Raw genomic sequence first — 18,950 nt, 5'->3', positions numbered from 1 at the left:
AAACAATGACGTGTTTCCGTTCCCCACGACGTGCCGAATGGGGACTCAACCACAATGCTGCTCGAGGGATGTGGAACGCGAGTCGCACTCGCGGAAGTCGATGACGCGATCCACGCCGCGTCTAGCATCACCTCCCAACCCGCGACGGAGGTGGCCGATGTAACCGGTACCCTTGGATACCTCAACGTTCGCAAGATGTATCCCCCGCCCTAATCCCGTCGAACCTGCCTGTCGCTGTAACGAGCTGTGGAGCATCGCGTGGGTTATCAGATCGGTCCCTTCCGGCCGGAACGCCCTCTCTTGTTCATCTCTATCGCTGCATCGTACTTGATTGGGACATACCGGGGTTGCGCAATCCCATCCATGCTGTTTGCCATTCCTAACGTCCGACCCCGCAGGTCGGATCGCGGGGCGAGATGGTGACTTGGCGGATTAAAAAGAAACGAGTCCGCTCCGGATCCGAGGATGAGTTGTACATCAAAGAAGCAGCAGCCGAGTCAAGAAACCGCCGGCCGTCCCAGAACACCGCCCGGTTGGAACACCAACAGAAATATTTATCCAAAGATGGCTCCCTCCGCAGTCGAAACCGAAACGGTCACGGTCCCGGACGTATCCACGCTGAAGCTCCAAGCAGTCGCCGGTCCGTACAAGGAGCTCGCAGCGACCAGGTACGACGCTGAGGCCGAGGCTGGATTGAAGGGCCACAAGGCAGCCAAGGTTAGTGGGCAAGAGGGCACCTCTCTCGGTCGCGCTACACCGACCCCTCCGCTGACCGATCCCAGTACCCCCACTACCTCCCGACCTGGAACCACAACGAGAAGTACCCGGCGCTCGAGCCGTTCGAGCACTACGAGCACGGCAAGGATGCCGACACTTCCTATCCGAATCTGCTTCCCGAGGGCACCGTCAAGGTGACGCATCTGACCCCGACCATCGGCACCGAGGTCAGGGGTATCCAGCTGTCTCAGCTGAGCAACGCCGGCAAGGACGAGCTGGCTCGGTTCGTCGCCGAGCGCAAGGTGGTCGCCTTCCGTGACCAAGACTTTGCCGACCTGCCGATCGAGAAGGCGCTCGAGTTCGGGTCGTACTTTGGCCGGTATGTTGCAGCGCTGCCCTCCTAATTTCTTCTTCACAAACACAGCGCAATCCCCCCCCCCCCCCCCCCCCCCCCAAAATCCTTCCCTCCTCCCCGAGATCGGCGTGTGTACATACAAAGTAAAAAAGAAACATGCTGACCGTGGCGAAACCCCTCGGCGCTCTGCAGCCACCACATCCACCCGACGTCGGGTGCCCCGGCGGGCCACCCGCAGGTCCACATCGTGCACCGTGGGGCGGGCGACACGGGGGTGCAGGATTTCTTCGCCAAGCGGACGTCGTCGGTGGCGTGGCACTCGGACGTGTCGTACGAGCAGCAGCCTCCCGGAACGACGTTCCTGTACGTGCTGGACCTGCCGTCCACGGGCGGCGACACGCTCTTCGCCGACACGGCCGAGGCGTACCGCCGTCTCAGCCCGCTCTTCCAGGAGCGTCTGCACGGCCTGCGCGCCACGCACTCGGCCGTCGAGCAGGCGAATGCAAGCCTCGCGCGCGGCGGCGTCAAGCGGCGCGAGCCCGTCATCAACGAGCACCCCATCGTCCGCACCCACCCTGTCACGGGTGAGAAGGCGCTCTATGTCAACCCTCAGTGTAGGTTTCCCCCCCCCTGTTTATTTTTTCCTCTCCCCCCTCCCTCCCCGCCGCCCCCGCGGGGGACCCCACCCCCAAACCCACCCTTTTGCCTCCCTCTCAATTCTTTTGGAATGAACAAGAGCTGACAAAGTGGGCAGTCACCCGCGAGATCGTCGGCCTGAAGAAGGAAGAGTCGGATGCCATCCTGAAATTCCTGTACGACCACATCGCCTTCGGGGCCGACTTCCATGTACGTGTCAAGTGGGAGGAGAAGACGGTCGTGGTGTGGGATAACCGGGTCACGCAGCACTCGGCGCTGGTAGACTGGAAAGATGGGCAGAGACGCCACTTGGCGCGGATCACGCCGCAGGCGGAGAGGCCTTATGAAACGCCGTTTGAGCGCAACTAAAGCCGAAGAAAGACAAAGCAAGTAAAGTCGGCATGAACTATATGGTGTTGGGGTCGAGGGTGAGGGGGCTGGTAGTGATTAATTAGCGATTAGCCATCATGTGAACGGAATGGAATCAATTGCTGCTGCCTGGCCATCGGATATCTTGGTGTTGTCGTCCTGGGCTTTATTGTTCATGCGACGTCGTTTTTGCTCTGCCCTCCTCGCTCGTAGCCTCGCAAGAGGGTCGTCATCTTCATCATCGTCGTTGGGAGTGGCAACATGCTCACTCGTAGATGCGTCATTGGTGGGAGATTGATATCTCGGAAGCTGTGTCTTGCTGGCCGCGAGAAACGGATTGCTCTGGTTGCTATACCGGGACGTCTGTTGAGGAACGGGTGGCCGCTCGGTTACACCGTTCCCGGGCTCCGGGCGCTGTAATAGACCTTGTCTCTGGGGCCAGGGAGGTTGGCCATCGAGGTCGTCAGCTTCATCAGACTCTGTTGAGATCTCGTACTTGGAGGGCTCCAGAGACGGCCCTCGACGTGTGCCGCCGGCCATTGTGACGCGCTTCTCGGGCTTCATGGATGGGACCGCGTGATTACCCGGATGTTGGTGAGAGGAAGCACTGGCGTCCGCCGCCCGTCGGTAACTCGAGCCTGGCCGCGTGCCGATTATGGACGTCAGCGGAACATTCTGCTTCCTCGGACTGTCCATTAACCCTTGCAACGATGTAGCTGGCCGCCGTGACGGCTCTTCCTCGTCCGAGTCGATGCTCGTCGCCCGTTTCCGGAGGGTCTTGGCTATTCCCTTGCGTTGCCTAGCCGCCATGTCGAGAGCGGCATGGCGCCGTTTCACAAGATCCGTCATCTCTTGGGTAACGGGCCGCGAGATGTTTTGAATGGTCTCGGCATTCTGAGACTTGGCGAGTCCTTTGAGTCGCTGGTACTCGGCGGTGTGGAGGTGCCGAGTGAATTCCCCAGCCACGGCAAGAAACTCGTCCTCAACCATGCGGTACATATCGTCATGGTCGATGCCTTCGATCATGAACCTGATGAGGATCAGCGGCTGCGGTTGCTGGGGCCAAATCTGGTTCACAGAGACACAGAAACATAAAGACGTACTCTTCCTTGGGTGGCTCAGGCGGGGGTGAGGTGGATGGCGAGCGAGCTGCCTAAAGTTAGCCTCAGCCTCATTCAAGGGCTGCTGGGGGAATCTGGCTAATGGGATAATTACCAGGAGTAGAAAAGAACCCCAAGCTGCGCCTCGGCTTTTTGGACCTGTCTTCTGGAGTCTCTTCTCTCTTGGGTACCGGCGTGGGGCGGTGAGACGGAGCAGGACTGCGACTGGCTGATGAAGGGGCCGGACTCGCCGATGCCTTGGGCCGAGATGGTGCCTGCTTCGTTGTGCGGGTGCCGACCTTCCATGGTAGCTGTCGGGGCATGGCGAGCGCATCGGCCTTGACACGCAACTCGCTATATGACCGAGATAATTGTCGTTTCTTCAAGTCGTAATGGTGTGCATAATGTGTAGTTTGATTCAGAGGTTAATTCCGATTCAAAGGGCGGTCAGAACAGCACTGGATGGGGTACAAAAACTCAAATGCGGTTGTTGAAAGATGCGCCAGCGGTTGAACCATCGAGCGAGTGTTCAATGTAAATCGCTGTTGTGCAATCCGTAAATTGATTGACAATTGTGCGCATACCTGACATTGATGTTGCTGGCGGGCTGAATGTTCATTGTTTGACAACGAAAGTCGGGCAAGCCAAGCTTTCGAAGACGAGGATCAACGCTTCGAGGGCTTAGTCAGCTCACACCACATACCAAGGCAATAATTGCAACGGCAACTTCAGATACAAACTAATTAGCCCTCGCAGCTCCAGCAGACGAGCACTTAATTAATTAATTAGTGATTGCTGGCCAAGGGGGTCAAAAAAGGTCTGGATTGATCTGTGAATTCCCTCAAGCCGTTTATAATTATGTCTTGGACTGGCATACATTGAATTTTCCCGAGAAAGACAGCGTAATTACCAAATAACTAACCCGTCCCTTTCGTTTTTATTTCCTTAATTAAAGTTTCCTTTCATCTCTATTTTATTACATCTGTTCTATATCACCCATGTCATTGGTGTCGCAATGTGCCAGTCAAGAGCACCAATCCGATCATCTCGCGGTCGCGGCAGATAATGTGAAACTGCAAAAGCGACGCCGCAATTGCTGGAAGCAGCAATTGCACCTAAGTAGGTATTCTGACAGATAGGTAGTCATGACAAAACACGAGTTGTTAGAGAGAGTACGATAATTACACTCTGTTACGCAAATGGGACCTGGATGTTTGATAAACTGGGCCACTTTCAGACAGTGGGCTAGAAAACAAGAACTGTTAATATGTAATTATGGTATACAGAGGACGTCAATTGAAGCATCGGAGCCAACCCTAATCTTCTTCACATACCGATTTAAAAACCATTATCCAAAGTAGGGAATCAATACCTAATCCCTTTATTAATGCGCACCGTGCTCTACCAAAAACCCAAAGAATAGGAACGCCAGTAGCCCATCACACCTGGCCACAGATGAAGAAATACCCAAATAAGGGGAAGAAGAAGAAAAGAAGGAGGAGGAAAGAGAGAGAAAAAAAATAGAGGCGAGATGGGAAAAGAAATAGTCAATGCTCCACCTTCCATTCTATCATGTCTTTATTGCCAGTTCTTATGGAAACTAAAAGCGCTCAACCGATTCCTCGGCTTCCCCGGCCCGAACGTGGCCGCCCTAGTCCTCTCGACCACCTCGCTCGGCGCGAACCCGTAGTACACCTTCCCGGCCACCAGTCCACCCGGCCCCGTGGCGCCGCCGCTGCCGCCAGCAGCCGCCGCCGAAGCGCCCATCCACAGGCCCGGCACGGCCATGGCGAAGGCAGCGGGGGTCCCGACGCTCGGAGTGTCCCCGGTCCCGCCGCCGCCGCCAACACCATTATTATACCCAGCACCGGCAGTACCGCCGGCGCCGGCGGCGATGATGCCGTAGCGGAGCTCGACGTCGAGGACCTCCGGGGGTACCTTCCCCCACTTGCTCGCCTTGCCCTCCCAGGGAAGCGCGTCCAGGCAGGGGGCGCGGGTGGCGGCGACGATGCTCGAGACGCGGGCGTCGCGCGGGCGGAAGTCGTTTTGCGCGAGCGCGGCCGACCCCAGCACGACGGCGAACAGGGCGGCGCCCACCGCCGCCGCGTAGGCGCCCCACAGGTCGCGCTGCTTGTACTCGTACGCGTTGGTCAAGCGCGTGCGCACGCACGGGTAGGTTGGGAAGGACGATTCCTCCCTTTCGTCGTCGTCGTCGTCGTCGTCGTCGTTGTCATCATCATCGCCGCCGGGTGTGGTGGCGGGGAAGCTGGCCGGGGTGGTGACGCCGCTGCGCTGGTCCGGCCGGGCCGCCCACGAGACGATGACGAATTGCGGGTTGGATAGCAGCGATAGCGTCATGTTCTCGTAAAACGCCTGGATCTCGGAGATGAGGTTGGGCACGGGCAGGTACGTCTCGGTGTCGATCAGGCGCGTCTTGGACGCGTCGGTCTCGACGATGGCGTAGGGGGCGTACTGGATCTGGCCGCCGAGGTATGCGCGCATGCGCTTGCCGAGCGAGTGGTACGCGGCCGTGACCCGGTAGTTTTCCACGTCGGCGGGCAGGACGTAGTTGGACTCCGGGACCGCCGTCGTGTTGTCCTTGGTCCCGTCAGTGGCGTTCCGGCCGGGAACGAAGGTGGTGTTGATGATGGGGCGGAGGTAGTCCCGCTTGAGTACTGTGGTGAGCTGCTCCGAGAAGGTGTGGTTGAATCGGACGGTATAGTTGGTAAGGTAGTGCTCGCAGCGGAAGACGGCGGCCTCGAAGGCCGTGTCCCAGCCGGGCACCGTCCGGTTTTCGGGAGGCTTGCCCTGACCCGTGTGGGCCGAGTAGCCGATCCACAGCACGGGCTCCGTCCGGAAGGCTCCGAGGTGCTTTGGATAGGGAGGCTTCATCTTGGGAATGCCACCGGGGAAGACGTCCACCTGGTTGCTGGCGTACTCCCCCTCGTCGACCACGGCCAAGTAGCCGTAATTGCCGTTAGGCGCCAGCTCGCCGGCGTTGAAGGGCACGCCCTGCCGCTTGAGCGCGTCCTCGTCAAGCCGCCGGCCCCTCGCCAGCTCGGAGCATTTGTAGCCCGGCGCGGTGAACGAGATGACGTAGCTGCAGTTCCACCCGCCGCCGCACGTCTCAAGGCCGGCGTCGCGCCTGGGAATGACGGCGCCGGTGAGGGCGCTCTGGGCCGCCACGAGCTCCAGCTGGGGGCTGCTCTCGGTCCAGTAGTCAAAGAAGGTCTCGTTGAAGGGGGTGTCCACCAAGCCCACGGAATCTGCGACGGTGCTGTTCCAGAGTGAGAGCGAGAGGCCCCGGTATCCGTTGAGCTGGTCGAGCAGCCTCCAGTTCTTCCACTTCTCGGCCTCGAAGTTGAGAGTGCGGATGCCATAGCACTGATCGTGCTTGACCTCGGTCCGCGGAGCTACTGTCAAGGTGGCCGGAGTAAGAATGACGGTCAGGGGAAAGAGCCTGTAAGAAGTCAACAAGAACTGTTCCGCAATACTCTAGGGTATTTCGTCGGCCGAGATGCCACAATCGGGACGAGGTGACGCGCCGGGGAGAGAGAGAGAGAGAGAGAGAGAGAGAGAGATGGGACACACTGACCATGCTAGAGCGGCCAGGCACACGGCTACGCGAGCCTTCTTGATTAACTCCCAGTTCAGCAGGGACTGCGGCTCGTTCGCCGCTGCGAACAAGCAGTCGATGGTCCGGAGTCGCAGCGTGTTGTGGATGACGGTCACCCAGATCTGCTGCTGATAGGCGAAGATGACGGCGGCCACGAGAGATGCCTTGACGGCATAGGACAAGAAACCGCCGAAGCGCATCATGCGGATCTGGTCGTCGGCGGGCTTCCCGTCAAGGCTGGTGTAGAAGGCGTGGTGACCCACGGCGAAGGCGAGCCCAAGGAAGAACATGAGGTACATGGGCCACCCGCCCGATGCCATCCTCCACCCGGTCGAGTTGGCAAACCGGTTAAGGCGAGAGCCCCCGGGGCCATCAGGTGGCGGCGCTGCGCCGTCATATGGGTGATGGTAGTACGGGGGGTGTTGGTGGTAGTAGGAGTAGTATGGGGCTCCATCCTGGCCGGCGACGGGATACTCGTGGACCGCAAAGTTGGACTTGGACGTCGGGTGAACCGGCGGTGGAGAGGTTGACGGGCTGTCGCTGTCCTGCTCGAGCGAGTCCCGAGTGACTGCATAATAGTGATTATAGCTCGCCGGAACCTGCGCGATCCCGGCTGTGGCTTCGATGCCCAGGCCCGTGCTGGAGGGCATACCAGGGCCCGCGCCCGTCGCTGGCTCTCGTGACGGCGGACTGACGGGCGCAAAGGAAACTTGAGAGCGTTGTGGCGGGGATGCTGGCGAGTCGAGGTCCGGCGTTGGCGCTATCGCGTCCCACCCGCTGTTCCCTTGCTGCCCTCCGTGCTCGGGCTCGTGGTGTTGAAGGTATGGATCATAGTCGCCATAGTCCGGCCGACCCTGTGCCGACGGTCGTTGCTCCATGGCGGCGGCTGCCAAAAAGAAGAGCTGGGAGATGCATGCATGGGATTGCCAAGGTGGAGCGACGAGGGGAGTTTGCGGAAACTTGACGCATGCACCTCATGTCTCCGAGGGCTAGCGGTGATGAGATGGGCCTCTTTTGCTGCGGCCCGAGGATGGCGCCGCGTTACACCACCATCCCAAAAGGTAAGAACCGCGTCACATAGAATGTTGGTTCGGACGAGGCCGGGGAAGCCGGGGGGCTTGCTCTCTTTGACCATGGATAGCCGAGAGTACGGAGAGCACAGTACTTCGGGCTTGGTCGTAAGTTCATAAGATGCTCGGGTTCGCCGTCATTGAGCACTTCTCCTCAACGGCGCAAACACCATCGATCTGGTTTCCATAGCCGTACGCCAAAAATAGATATGTACAATACATACCTGACCAAGCCGTTTGCTGCTTGAGCCTGCTGTCTCTTTTCATTCTGCGCGGGGAGGCGAAAGAGAGCACACGGAAGCGGGAGTTCGCCGAAACTGCACCCATACACTAGCCTCCCCCCAATCAGCAGAGGCAGTGGCTGTGGGAATGTGCAGGGATGCGAAGTCCAGCCGCGGCGATCATGCATGCCGCCCTGCGACGTTGAGCCAACAGCTCCCGCGAGCTGCACTTGCGAGTGGTCGCCAACGACGAGGCATCGCAGCCGACGCTTGCCTCCACCTTTTCTTGCGATGCTGGTGGGTCGCAAAACGTTGGCTGGGAATCCTTCGTTGGCGTGGCACAGTGTGATTGTGCTTGGAATGTGGAAGCGGGGGATGGCACGGTCGGAGCCCGACAACAGAAAAGGCAGGAACGGAAAACAAAGAATGAATTCCTCCGCAGCGTACGGAACATGGCTGCAAGGCTGGAAAAGCAAGGTGACTACGGAATAGGCATGCGCAATCAGTTCCTGCTGGGAATGCAATCATGATTCCAGCCCGTGGTTGCCGGAGTCGAAACATAACGTTATTGGATGGAAGACAACAAAAAAAAAGTGACCTAAGGTAGCTTAGGAAAAAGACGAAGGACGAAACGCGATTTGAACGCGTGACCTACCGGACTGCAGCCGGTTGCTCTACCCCTGAGCTATCCGTCCTTGGCAGGGCTGAACGCAAACAGCATCGTCTGCAGGTAGGTCTATTGGCAGGCCATTCACCAAATGGCCAGCGTCCTTCACAGCTCACGGTAAGATCATGTGAGTGACTACGACGGATTATATATTAGTAACTCAATACCTATACATTCATAACAAAATGGAACATTTAATTTACAAAGCTAAAGGAATATTTTAGAGGAAAAAATAACTATATAGACTATATAACCTCTTAGTAGGCTTATTAGATGTAACGAACCCAACTCAGACTTCTTCTAAAAGGGTTCAGACGAAGGTAAGTGACGCAGGGCAAGTATATAGGTCGTCTAAGGGATTCGGTAAAGCCAAAGGGTTCACAACAACAGAGTTATCTCTCACAATAGTACGATACTATTAGGAGTACTATAATTATAAGGGCGGTTACTATCACTAGTGAACTCTCAGAGTCCACCGAAACGAGTGACTATCTACATATATATATAACCTTCCCGGATCACCCTGATCAGTCCTTGGTCAGTGATCCTGATAAGCCGCTTATTATGATCAGTGACTTTACACTGATCTTGGTAATTATGCGGTAGGGCTCGCAGTGCTTCCTTCGTTATAATTAGTTCCTTCCGTCCTTTCGGCTTGATTAGCCTATTTATGCTAATGGCCTAGGTGGCATCTATATATATATTTCCGTGACACGATGCCCTCCCTCCGAGGCTTTTGACCTGAAAGCCCTCTTAGGCCATTTTAAATAGCGCCAATATCCTCCTATAACTTGCTCCTATAAGTTCCCTCCTTTACTTCCTTCCGCCGTTTACCATGGCTAACCGTGTGAAGAAATGCCATCGTGATATAACGCGTGAACGTCGTATTTTAGTTACTACGATTGAGCGAGACGGTTCCGAAACCATACCGTGTTCTAATTATTGGCGTATAACGCCTAAGAAGCGTTATATTATGTTGGGAAACTCTAAGAGGTGTTTAAATTGTACGTATAAGGGAAAGTCTTACGATAGGCTGAACGTAGCGGATTCCTATAAGTAGCTCCTATTTATCTTCTTATTTCTATTCTAACTTGTCGTAGTGTTACGTAATTAGCGTAAACAAGATAGGCTAGAGGAGGAAATTTTGGCGGCAGAGGATCTACTTTAGTAAACTCTAAGCTACCTTATACGTTTATATTATCAAAAACGAATATTACGTAACTAGAGTAATAAGTTCGTTTGTCGAGGTATACGGGGTTTAGATAAAGAGGATAGGGTAATAGCCCTGATATTAGAAGAACAGGGTTTAACAGGTCAGGCGTAGGCGTTAGGTACCTTTAGTATAATTGACTAGGAAGTAGTTAGCTTGTCCCTAGGGTCGGCTCCTACCGGTACTTCTTCCTTCTTAGACGCTAGTTAGGTTCCTAAGTCGGCCCCTATAGTCGGTTAGGGTTCCTCTAATAGAACTATTCTAGTTTCTTAGGGTAGTTTAGGTTCTTGACTAGTTCCTATAAGTTATCTTCTAATCTAAAATCAAGCTATTTGACCAGATACTATAGTTCCCTATTAATAATATATAAATCTAGGATTTCTTCGACGTCTTATTCTTCCTCTTTGTCCTCTGCTTTGGTATTTATAGCGATCTTAGCATTTTTCGGTACTAGTTTGAGAAGTGAAATATAAAAAACGTCCGTCTATAGTTATATAGATAATAGTAATAATAGTCGGTAGTTAGATATTAAAATTCGTTCTTTGATAATAAAGGGTCTGACCTTCTTAAAGTCTAGCTTTATACTTAGTCGCTTGGTTTACAGATTTTATATAATTAGATAGACTTTATCTCCCTTTTCTAGGCAAGGTCCCTCGAGCCTATATTTGTTATAGTGGTTCTTTATTCTAGTTCTAATAAACTCGAGTTCCTTTTTAAGCTTCTTATATAGTATATACATCTGTTCTACTTTGACTGCTACTCTTAGCACTATAACCTCTGGTCCTTACCTAAGGTCTGCTTTGTATCTATAGTTCGTAAAGAACGGTATAACTTTGGTTGTTTCTATCGGTATTATATTGTAAGCGAGTTATACTATTGGTAATAGTATAACCTAGTCGTCTTGTTAGTAGTTAACATAGGAACGGAGGTACTACTTAATAACTTGGTTTAGTCGCTCTATTTGTCTATTAGTCTATAGGTAATATGCCGTTAATAGCTTGCTATTAACGCCTAATCGTTATATTAACACTTGCCAAAACTTCGATACAAACTTAGTATCTCTGTCGATAATCTATTCTTGTAGCTAAGCGTATACTAATGTAACTTGCCGATAGATTACATCTACCAGCTATTTAGCTATCTAGGACTCCTTGTAAGGAAAGAAGTATACCCATTTAGTCAAGCGATCTACTATAGTAAGAATACTATCGTAGATTACCCCTATAGCCATATCCTTAGATTCTGGCAATTTCGTAATAAAGTCTATCGTAACTAAACTCTATAGTTTGTCAGCTGTTGGTAGTGGCTAAAGCAGCCTATATAGCTTATATCGTACCGTCTTGCTTCGATTATAGATATTATAGCTCTATATGACTTCCTTAACTTATACCGTTAACTATGGAAAGTTGTAATGTTTCTTGACTTGTATAATAGTCTTTGTAACTCCTTTGTATCCTCCGAGTTTCGACTCGTAGAGTTCTCGAATCATTCGCAGCTACTAATCCTTATCATAGATATATACTTTGCCTCGGTACTAGAGTTTCCTATCTTTTTTCTTCCACTCTATTAGGTACCACTAGTCCGGGTGCTACTTGATACTATACCTTGTCGATCCTTTCTTCTCAAAAGATTACGTAGCATTCTAGGAACGAGTCGAGTAGATCATCTTCTATAGGTGTCTATATTTCGTGATATAGCGTTCCGTCTTTTCGTTCCTTGAATAATGGTAGCGTTATTTCCGTTCGTCCTTCTGTATAATCCGTTCGTCGGCTTAAAGCGTCTGCTTGTATATTTTCTTTACCTTTCTTGTAGTAGATCTTAAAGTTAAATTCCGCGAGGAATTCTACCTACCGTATTTATTATCCGTTAAGCTCCTTCGTCATCGTAAAGTACTATAAATTCTTATGATCTATATACACTTGTACTGATTTGATTATACTACTAAGGTATAGTCGCCATTCCTTAAAAGCTTTAACAATCGTAAGCAGTTCCTTATCGTAGATTAGGTAATTAAGACGTAGTCCGTCGAGCTTCCTTGAAAAGAAGGCTATAGGATATAGCTTCCCTTGTTTGTCTCGTTGTCCTAACTATCCTCCGATGGTGTAGTCTGAAGCGTCCGTTTCTACCTCGAATAGCTTCTTAGGGTCTGGTAATACTAGTACTAGATCCTTAGTAATGGCGTCGCGAATCTACGTAAATGCTTACTTATACCGTTCTTCCCATTGGAACTTAGCATTCTTCTTGGTAAGCTTATATAATAATCGTACGATTACTCTAAAGTTCCTAATAAACATCTAGTAGAAGTTTGTAAACCTGATGAAACTTCGTACTTCTATAACTAACATCGGTCGTAGCCAAATCTTGATAGCTTTAACCTTTAAGGGTTCTATCCGAATTTGTCCTAGGGATATCTTATATCCCAAAAATACCGTCTTCCTAACGTGGAATTCGCTCTTTTCCTTGTTAACTAATAGCTTATACGTATATAATATATCTAGTACTGCTCTTACGTGCTTCCGGTGTTTGTCTATCGTCCTAGAGAAGATAAGTATATCGTCGAGATAATATACTATAAATTTGTTAAGAAAGGGTCGGATAGCTTGATCAATCAGGGCTTAGAACGTTGCCAGCGCGTTTATAAGTCTAAATAGCATGACAAGGTACTTATAGTGGCTATAGGGTATCCTAAAGGCCGTTTTCCACTCGTTACCTTCTTTGATCTATATATAGTTATAGGCCGATGGTAAGTCAAGATACGTAAAATATTAGGCTCCTGCTAACTGATCTCGGAGCCGTAAGATTAGCGGTAATAGGTATCGATTCTTTACAGTCTGTTCGTTAAGTTGCTAATAGTTAACGTATAACTATAGCTTTCTATCTTTCTTAGGTACAAATAGGATTAGGTAGCCTACTAGCGATATCAACAGGTAGATATATCCTCTTCGAAGGTTCTCCTCCAAGTATCGCTAGAGTTCTTTATTCTATATCTAGCTTATATAGTAGATCTTAAAGAACTTTAGTCATGCTCCTTCCTTAAGCTTGATCTCGTGGTCCTATAGGCCGTGTTCTAGTAATCCTTCTAGATACTTCGGTTCGAATGCTAAGTGTCCCTTGTACTCCTTCGGTACTTCCCTAGTTTTGTCTCGTTTCTCGGTTTTCTAATAGTATACAAACTTGGTTCTGTCTATAGCGATACTAGCGATTTCTCTTATCTTAACCTACTACTCTAATTATAGTGCTCCGCATTCGTTAACGGAGAGAATAGCTATTGGCGGTTTAGCTTGTTCCTCCTATCGTAATGTCGGTGTCGTTATACCGCTTCTTCTAGAGTCCGTAGTGGTCTGTCTACCATTGCCTATCTCTTATAGTAGATCCGTAGGACATGCCTTCCCTTAAGCATCGTCTATTTGTAATCCTTACGTACTCCCTATCTTGCTAGTTAAATATAACTCCGTTCGGGGTCGTAGGTAGCTACTATTCTTCTAGCTAATGTCCGGGTCGTAGTCTTTATATTATAATAGTCCTAGTATTATATCTTTGTTATCGCCTATATCTATAATACTAAATACAACTACTATAGTCTTCCCTACCATAGTAATATCGATCGGTTCGGTCTCCCTATATACCTATTATATTAGGAATGGCCCTTTGACTATACCATACTTCCGTTTCATTCTCTAGGGTATCCGTAGCTGATTTATAAGTATCGGCGAAATTAGGTTTATCTCTGCTCTACTATCTACTAGTATAAGCATTTCGTACTACTTCTATTATACCATTATCTATAGTCGCTTATCTTACTATCGTCGTCTAAAGATTATAGCGATTTCCTATATCTCTGCTAGGAGGTCTTGATATAGTGGTTTCTTATACTAGTTCCTCCTATACTGCGCTATTACTCGCCGTTATATAGGCATTAATGGTTTTTAGGCCCCTCGAAGGGCCCTGACCTATTTCCTAGGTTAGTGTTAACCTCTTCGATTATTTAGCTAATAGTAGCTTCGTCGATCATTCTTATTTCCGTAAGCCATTAAGTGCTTACAGCTTCCTACTATTAGGTCCGTTCTGCTTTTCGTCGTATAGTCTATAGCTTTATCTAAAGCTCCCAAATTCGCGATTTCTTTTCGTCCTTGTGGTAAAGATAATCGTTATTCTAGCATAAGTCCTATATATCTCGTCCTATTCCGTAGTGCCTAGGCTAGGCTTGTCTCGGAACTACCGTAATGCCTTCTAGACTCCGGGTTTCGATCTTCTAGAGTAGTTCGGCCGCTCTATTTCCTACGTCGTAGACCTATTCCATGGGGTGTAAACTTCCGTCCCTATTTTCCTATCAGGTCAGCTAGTGATTATTTTCGAATTTATCGTAGAAGTGGTATTAGTATTTGTATACTATATACTAGAACTAGGGCACTTGTATATATGCCTTATATTGAGGGTATAGTCGTGTAGCGTCGTCTAGAAGATATTAGAATTCTTTTCCGAATCCTTCCTACTATATATAGACTATAGGTACCCTAATGCTAAGGTAGGAATATTTCTTCTAATAGCTTTCCTATATACGTTTGTCTCTTCCACGGTTCGCACGTATAAACTAGTACTCCGGGTTCTATATATTGTAATTAAGTTACTGATCGTTAAAGTGCTTAGTATAACTATTAGGTCTATCATACGTCATAGGCTATTCCCCTTTGATGGTTTCTACGATACGTCAGAGTTCCCTTATTTCGTCCCTTATCTCGTTACTCTACTAGGCGAGTCAAGTTAGGCGTCTATCTCGTTCGTATAACTCCGTATTAAGCCGGAAAACTTCATTACGGTACTATTCGATCCGTTCCTAAAGGAACAAGATGTTCGGTCTAGGTCGGTCGACTCCTTAGGTATCGGTTGTCTACAATCTATCCCATCTCTACGTAACCGTAAAACCCTACTACCTTAAGGCTAAGAGAATCGAAATCGGTGGCGTATACTCCCCTGCTATATCCTATTTGGCAATACCTATTTCTAGGTCTATAGTGACTAGTTCGGAGTACGACGTCTGTTTGTCTTCGCCATTGTTATCGTGTTTAAGACTATCCTTGTCTTTATAGCTTGTAGCTACTACTTCGACAACGTCCTTGGTTTCGTCGATAACTATAGTTTCTTTTCCTAGGACTAGTTTCTAATCTTTCTTCGGGCTTTGACATTCCTACTTATAGTGTCCTTTCTTTCCGTAGTTATAGTAGGTAGCATTAGACTTGTCTTTGGCTATCTTCTTCTTGTCCTACTTCTATGCTACGTCTATATCTATAGCTCTAGGATACGTCCTATATAAGGTACTAACGTATACTCGCTTTTTCTTGTCATTAGCCTTAACTATAGTTCTATTTATTCGACCTTATTTCTACTATTCCTATATATAGAGCTAATTGTCAATTCTAATAGCCTATACGATATATTCATCTAGGGTTTTGGGCCAGTTATACTTATATAGCTTATCTTTGACCTTTTCCTTTAGGCCGTTATAAAATAGTTATATTAACGCCTTATCGTTAAGCTAAGACTTAAGTATGTCCTATCTAAACTATACGGCGTAAGAGGCTACTAACTTGGTCTATCGGAGATTAGCAAGTCTTTCTTACGTGTAAATCTTCTCGTCTTTATCGCTAAAAACCTTCCGAAGCTCTTCTTCAAAACGATCATAGGATCGAAAGACTACCTATATAAACGCGTCTCGATCGTCCTCGTCTTCCTTAGTAAGGTAGTCATTCTATATAGGTTTAAACCATCTAAGTGCCTTGCCCTCTAATCTCGTAGCTATATAGAGGACTTTGGCTTTATCATCCGGAAACTTGTCATTATTAAGCCAGAAGTAAGATCGGAGGTTTGTTAAAAATCCTACAAGATCCTCCTTGGTTCCTCTATACTTGCTAGGTGGTTCGATCTTAATACGGCTTGCTTTAGCAGTCTTAAGCGCCTTGATTTTGGTGTAGGCCTCGTTAACCAGTTTCTACAAGTGCTTTTCGCCGTTCTCGAGTTCCTTGATTCGAGCTTAAGTAGCCTTATCTCTCTAGTCTAACTCCTAGATTCGCTACTAGAGCTAACCAAGCTAGGTAAGCAATTATTCGGCCGTGATGTTAGTAGCTATATCGATATTAAGGTCGAAGTTACCTCCGTTCTAAACCATGATAGAACAAAGGGAGTGATAGCAACGTATAACGAACCTAACTCAGACTTCTTCTAAAAGGGTTTAGACGAAGGTAAGTGACGTAGGGTAAGTGTATAGGTTGTCTAAGGGATTCGGTAAAGCCAAAGGGTTTATAACAATAGAGTTATCTCTTACAATAGTACGATGCTATTAGGAGTACTATAATTGTAAGGGCGGTTACTATCACTGGTGAACTCTTAGAGTCTACCAAAACGAGTGACTATCTATATATATATATAACCTTCCCAGATCACCCTGATCAGTCCTTGGTCAGTGATCCTGATGAGCCGCTTATTACGATTAGTGACTTTACACTGATCTTGGTGATCGTGCGGTAGGGCTCGCAGTGCTTCCTTCGTTATGATTGGTTCCTTCCGTCCTTTCGGCTTGATTGGCCTATTTATGCCAGTGGCCTAGGCGGCATCTGCATGTATATTTCCATGACATTAGGTAAATAGTAAAAGTATTATAGCTTAATAGTTATAAATAACTATAGCTTAGATAGGCTATAAGATACAATACTATAGTAATATTTATACTATAGATAGTACTCCGAGACCTACAAGTATAGGTTTATAGAAGTAGTAATAATATACATTAATTCTTCTAAGTACTAGATATACTTAGAGAGCTATCTAAATATATATTAATCCTTAGCTTATTATTCCTATTAGTAGGTTAGTTAGATCGAACCTACTAATAGTTAAATACTATAATAGGTACTATAATTTAAAAAGAAAAATAACGACCTATTATAACTTAATAAATATATTAGCTATTTACCTATAGTAATAATCTATCATAGGCCTAGGCTCTACCTAGGCTAATCGATAACAGGCTATACCCGGTTTTAGACCAGACCTATATACATTTATAGGACATTCGTAAGGTATACGCTTAGGACCTAGTTAGGCCCTAACCTAGTACCTAACTAAGCCTAAACTAGAGTATATATATACCCCCTATATAAGAAATAGAACCTCCTTTTAGCCCCTATACTTACTTTCTCCTCTTTCTTCCCTTAAGGTAGTTAAATAAAACATTATATACTTATCTATAGTTACTATAAGGCTAGTACCTTATAGTTAGTACCTATAATATACTAGCCTTATAGCAACTACAGATAAGCATACAATATTTTATTTAACTACCTTAAGGGAAGAAAGAGGGGAAAGTAAGTATAGGTACCAGAAAGGGTTCCGTTTCCTAATATAGGGGGTATATACATACTCCGGTTAGGGTTTGGTTAGGCTTCGGGTTAGAGCCTAACCAGGTCCTAAGTACGTGCCCTACAAATACCCTACGAACGTATATAGGTCCGGTCCGAAACCGGGTATAGCCTGTTATCGATTAGCCCGGGTAGAGCCTAGGCCCGTAATATACCCCCCCTCTTTTTCTAGTCGGGTGCCCGGGTAGGTCTGCCTGGTGTTACCGTAGTGACAGGTCCTACGCGTGCCGGCGGTCTATACGTACGGCCCGGCTTTATTTAGGTCTCGTATAGGTCCCGGTCTTTGTTTTGACATTATATAGGTCCTAGCCTTTGTTTAGGTTCGAAGTAGGGCCTGGTCTTTGTTCGGGCCCTATACGCACTCCCCTAGCCCTACTTTCTAAATATATATAAATTCCTCCTTTCCCTCCCTCTAACTCCGACTTCTTCTCTTTTTGTAACCTACTAATTCCCCCCCTGCCTCTGCCTACCTGTATACCGTCTTACTACCTATGCCTATACCGTATCCTAAGTTTTTTTTTTTTTTTATTTAGAATGTCTACTATAGTTGGCTTGCTTAGTAGCGATAGTAATAGCTATTATCCTAATAGCGATAAGAATGAAGATTATAATGTAAGTTTTCCCTTTATTTTCCTAACTATAGCTGCCTTATACGTGTCCCAGCCCCTACTAACCTCCTAAATTTTAGTATAAGAATTAAAACATTTCCCTTAATAGGTTTACCATTAAGGGCAACTCCTCTAATAAGGAGTTTAAACTCCTACCTAAGAAGATATAGTACTATCTTAATTATATTTGCTATATTCTAAATAGTAATAATACTATATATATCCCCAGTTATAGTATATCTTATATAACGTGCCGTTCTACCTATAATCCTTGTATTTAGGACCTATAATTATAGGCAAACAATCTACATTTACATATAGGCATCTATAAGATTATACACTATTATAACAAGGGTATAGCCCTAGAGACCCCCCCCTAGCTAAAGACCGCGACCTATAATATATATAAGGTAGTCCTTACACCTATGTTTACCACCTTAGTACGTTCCTTTACTACGATCATAGAGGCTATATAGGCTAACCGTTCCCCCGCCCGGCTCGCCTTCTCCCCTGCTTAGGCCGCCTCCCCCCGCCGCCGTAGTAACGACCAGGCCCTAGTCGCCTACCCCCGTACTCCCTCCCGCCGCGGTAATGCCCTCCCTGCCACCTCCGACCCCGCCCCTGCCTTACAAGCTGCTAGGCAGCTTATATGCCGCGCTATAACGTAAAATAATACTATATTACACTAGATATAGTATATAAATAAGAATATATTGACTTTAGTTAACATTAATGCCGCCCTTGTTGCCTATATTTTAGGCATGCCTTTGCCTACCTCCCGGGCCTACTACACTACCGCCACGTGCCCTGTACCTGTTCCTATTAACTTTAGCTAGGCCTGTGCCTAACGTTCTAGCTCCCTAGCCGAGTATATGCCGTGCCTAGTCTGTGACTGTAAGGAGCCTGCCCCTGTAGCTCCTAAAGATATAATAAAGGAGGAGGAGGAGATAGAGTACTTAGAGGAGGAGG

General features: G+C 48.1%; 4 protein-coding genes and 1 non-coding gene across 5 annotated transcripts; 1 reads left to right on the top strand and 4 right to left on the bottom strand.

Moving 5' to 3' along the window:
• Positions 1–564: 564 nt before the first annotated feature.
• P884DRAFT_329905 (uncharacterized protein) lies at positions 565–2,077 on the top strand (the record flags this gene model as incomplete). The annotated part of the gene is made up of 4 exons (XM_069445657.1): positions 565–717; positions 783–1,096; positions 1,265–1,686; positions 1,827–2,077. The coding sequence occupies 4 exons, from the start codon at positions 565–567 to the stop codon at positions 2,075–2,077; spliced, it is 1,140 nt and encodes a 379-aa protein (XP_069297271.1).
• A 1-nt stretch (position 2,078) lies between these two features.
• P884DRAFT_243956 (uncharacterized protein) lies at positions 2,079–3,740 on the bottom strand. Its single transcript, XM_069440347.1, has 3 exons — positions 3,293–3,740; positions 3,181–3,226; positions 2,079–3,107 (listed from the first exon to the last, which is right to left on the bottom strand). The coding sequence occupies exons 1-3, from the start codon at positions 3,498–3,500 to the stop codon at positions 2,174–2,176; spliced, it is 1,188 nt and encodes a 395-aa protein (XP_069297270.1). The 5' UTR covers positions 3,501–3,740; the 3' UTR covers positions 2,079–2,173.
• A 1,015-nt stretch (positions 3,741–4,755) lies between these two features.
• Positions 4,756–7,671, bottom strand: P884DRAFT_300017 (Formylmethionine deformylase-like protein; the record flags this gene model as incomplete). The annotated part of the gene is made up of 2 exons (XM_069444730.1): positions 4,756–6,637; positions 6,773–7,671. 2 exons carry the CDS (start codon positions 7,669–7,671, stop codon positions 4,756–4,758), a joined length of 2,781 nt encoding a protein of 926 aa, XP_069297269.1.
• Positions 7,672–7,967: 296 nt separating this feature from the next.
• P884DRAFT_23984 (uncharacterized protein) lies at positions 7,968–8,682 on the bottom strand. Its single transcript, XM_069440157.1, has one exon. The coding sequence runs from the start codon at positions 8,643–8,645 to the stop codon at positions 8,265–8,267; it is 381 nt and encodes a 126-aa protein (XP_069297268.1). The 5' UTR covers positions 8,646–8,682; the 3' UTR covers positions 7,968–8,264.
• Positions 8,683–8,707: 25 nt separating this feature from the next.
• On the bottom strand, positions 8,708–8,779 carry P884DRAFT_t98. The gene has a single exon. It is a non-coding gene; the product is annotated as a tRNA-Cys (tRNA).
• Positions 8,780–18,950: the final 10,171 nt, after the last annotated feature.

This window comes from Thermothelomyces heterothallicus, assembly GCF_042370625.1.
Source record: "Thermothelomyces heterothallicus CBS 202.75 unplaced genomic scaffold P884_scaffold_12, whole genome shotgun sequence".
In the NCBI taxonomy this organism is placed as follows: Eukaryota; Fungi; Ascomycota; class Sordariomycetes; order Sordariales; family Chaetomiaceae; genus Thermothelomyces; species Thermothelomyces heterothallicus.
The sequence above is the reverse complement of the archived record's forward strand: the minus strand, read 5'-3'. Positions and strand labels throughout refer to the sequence as shown.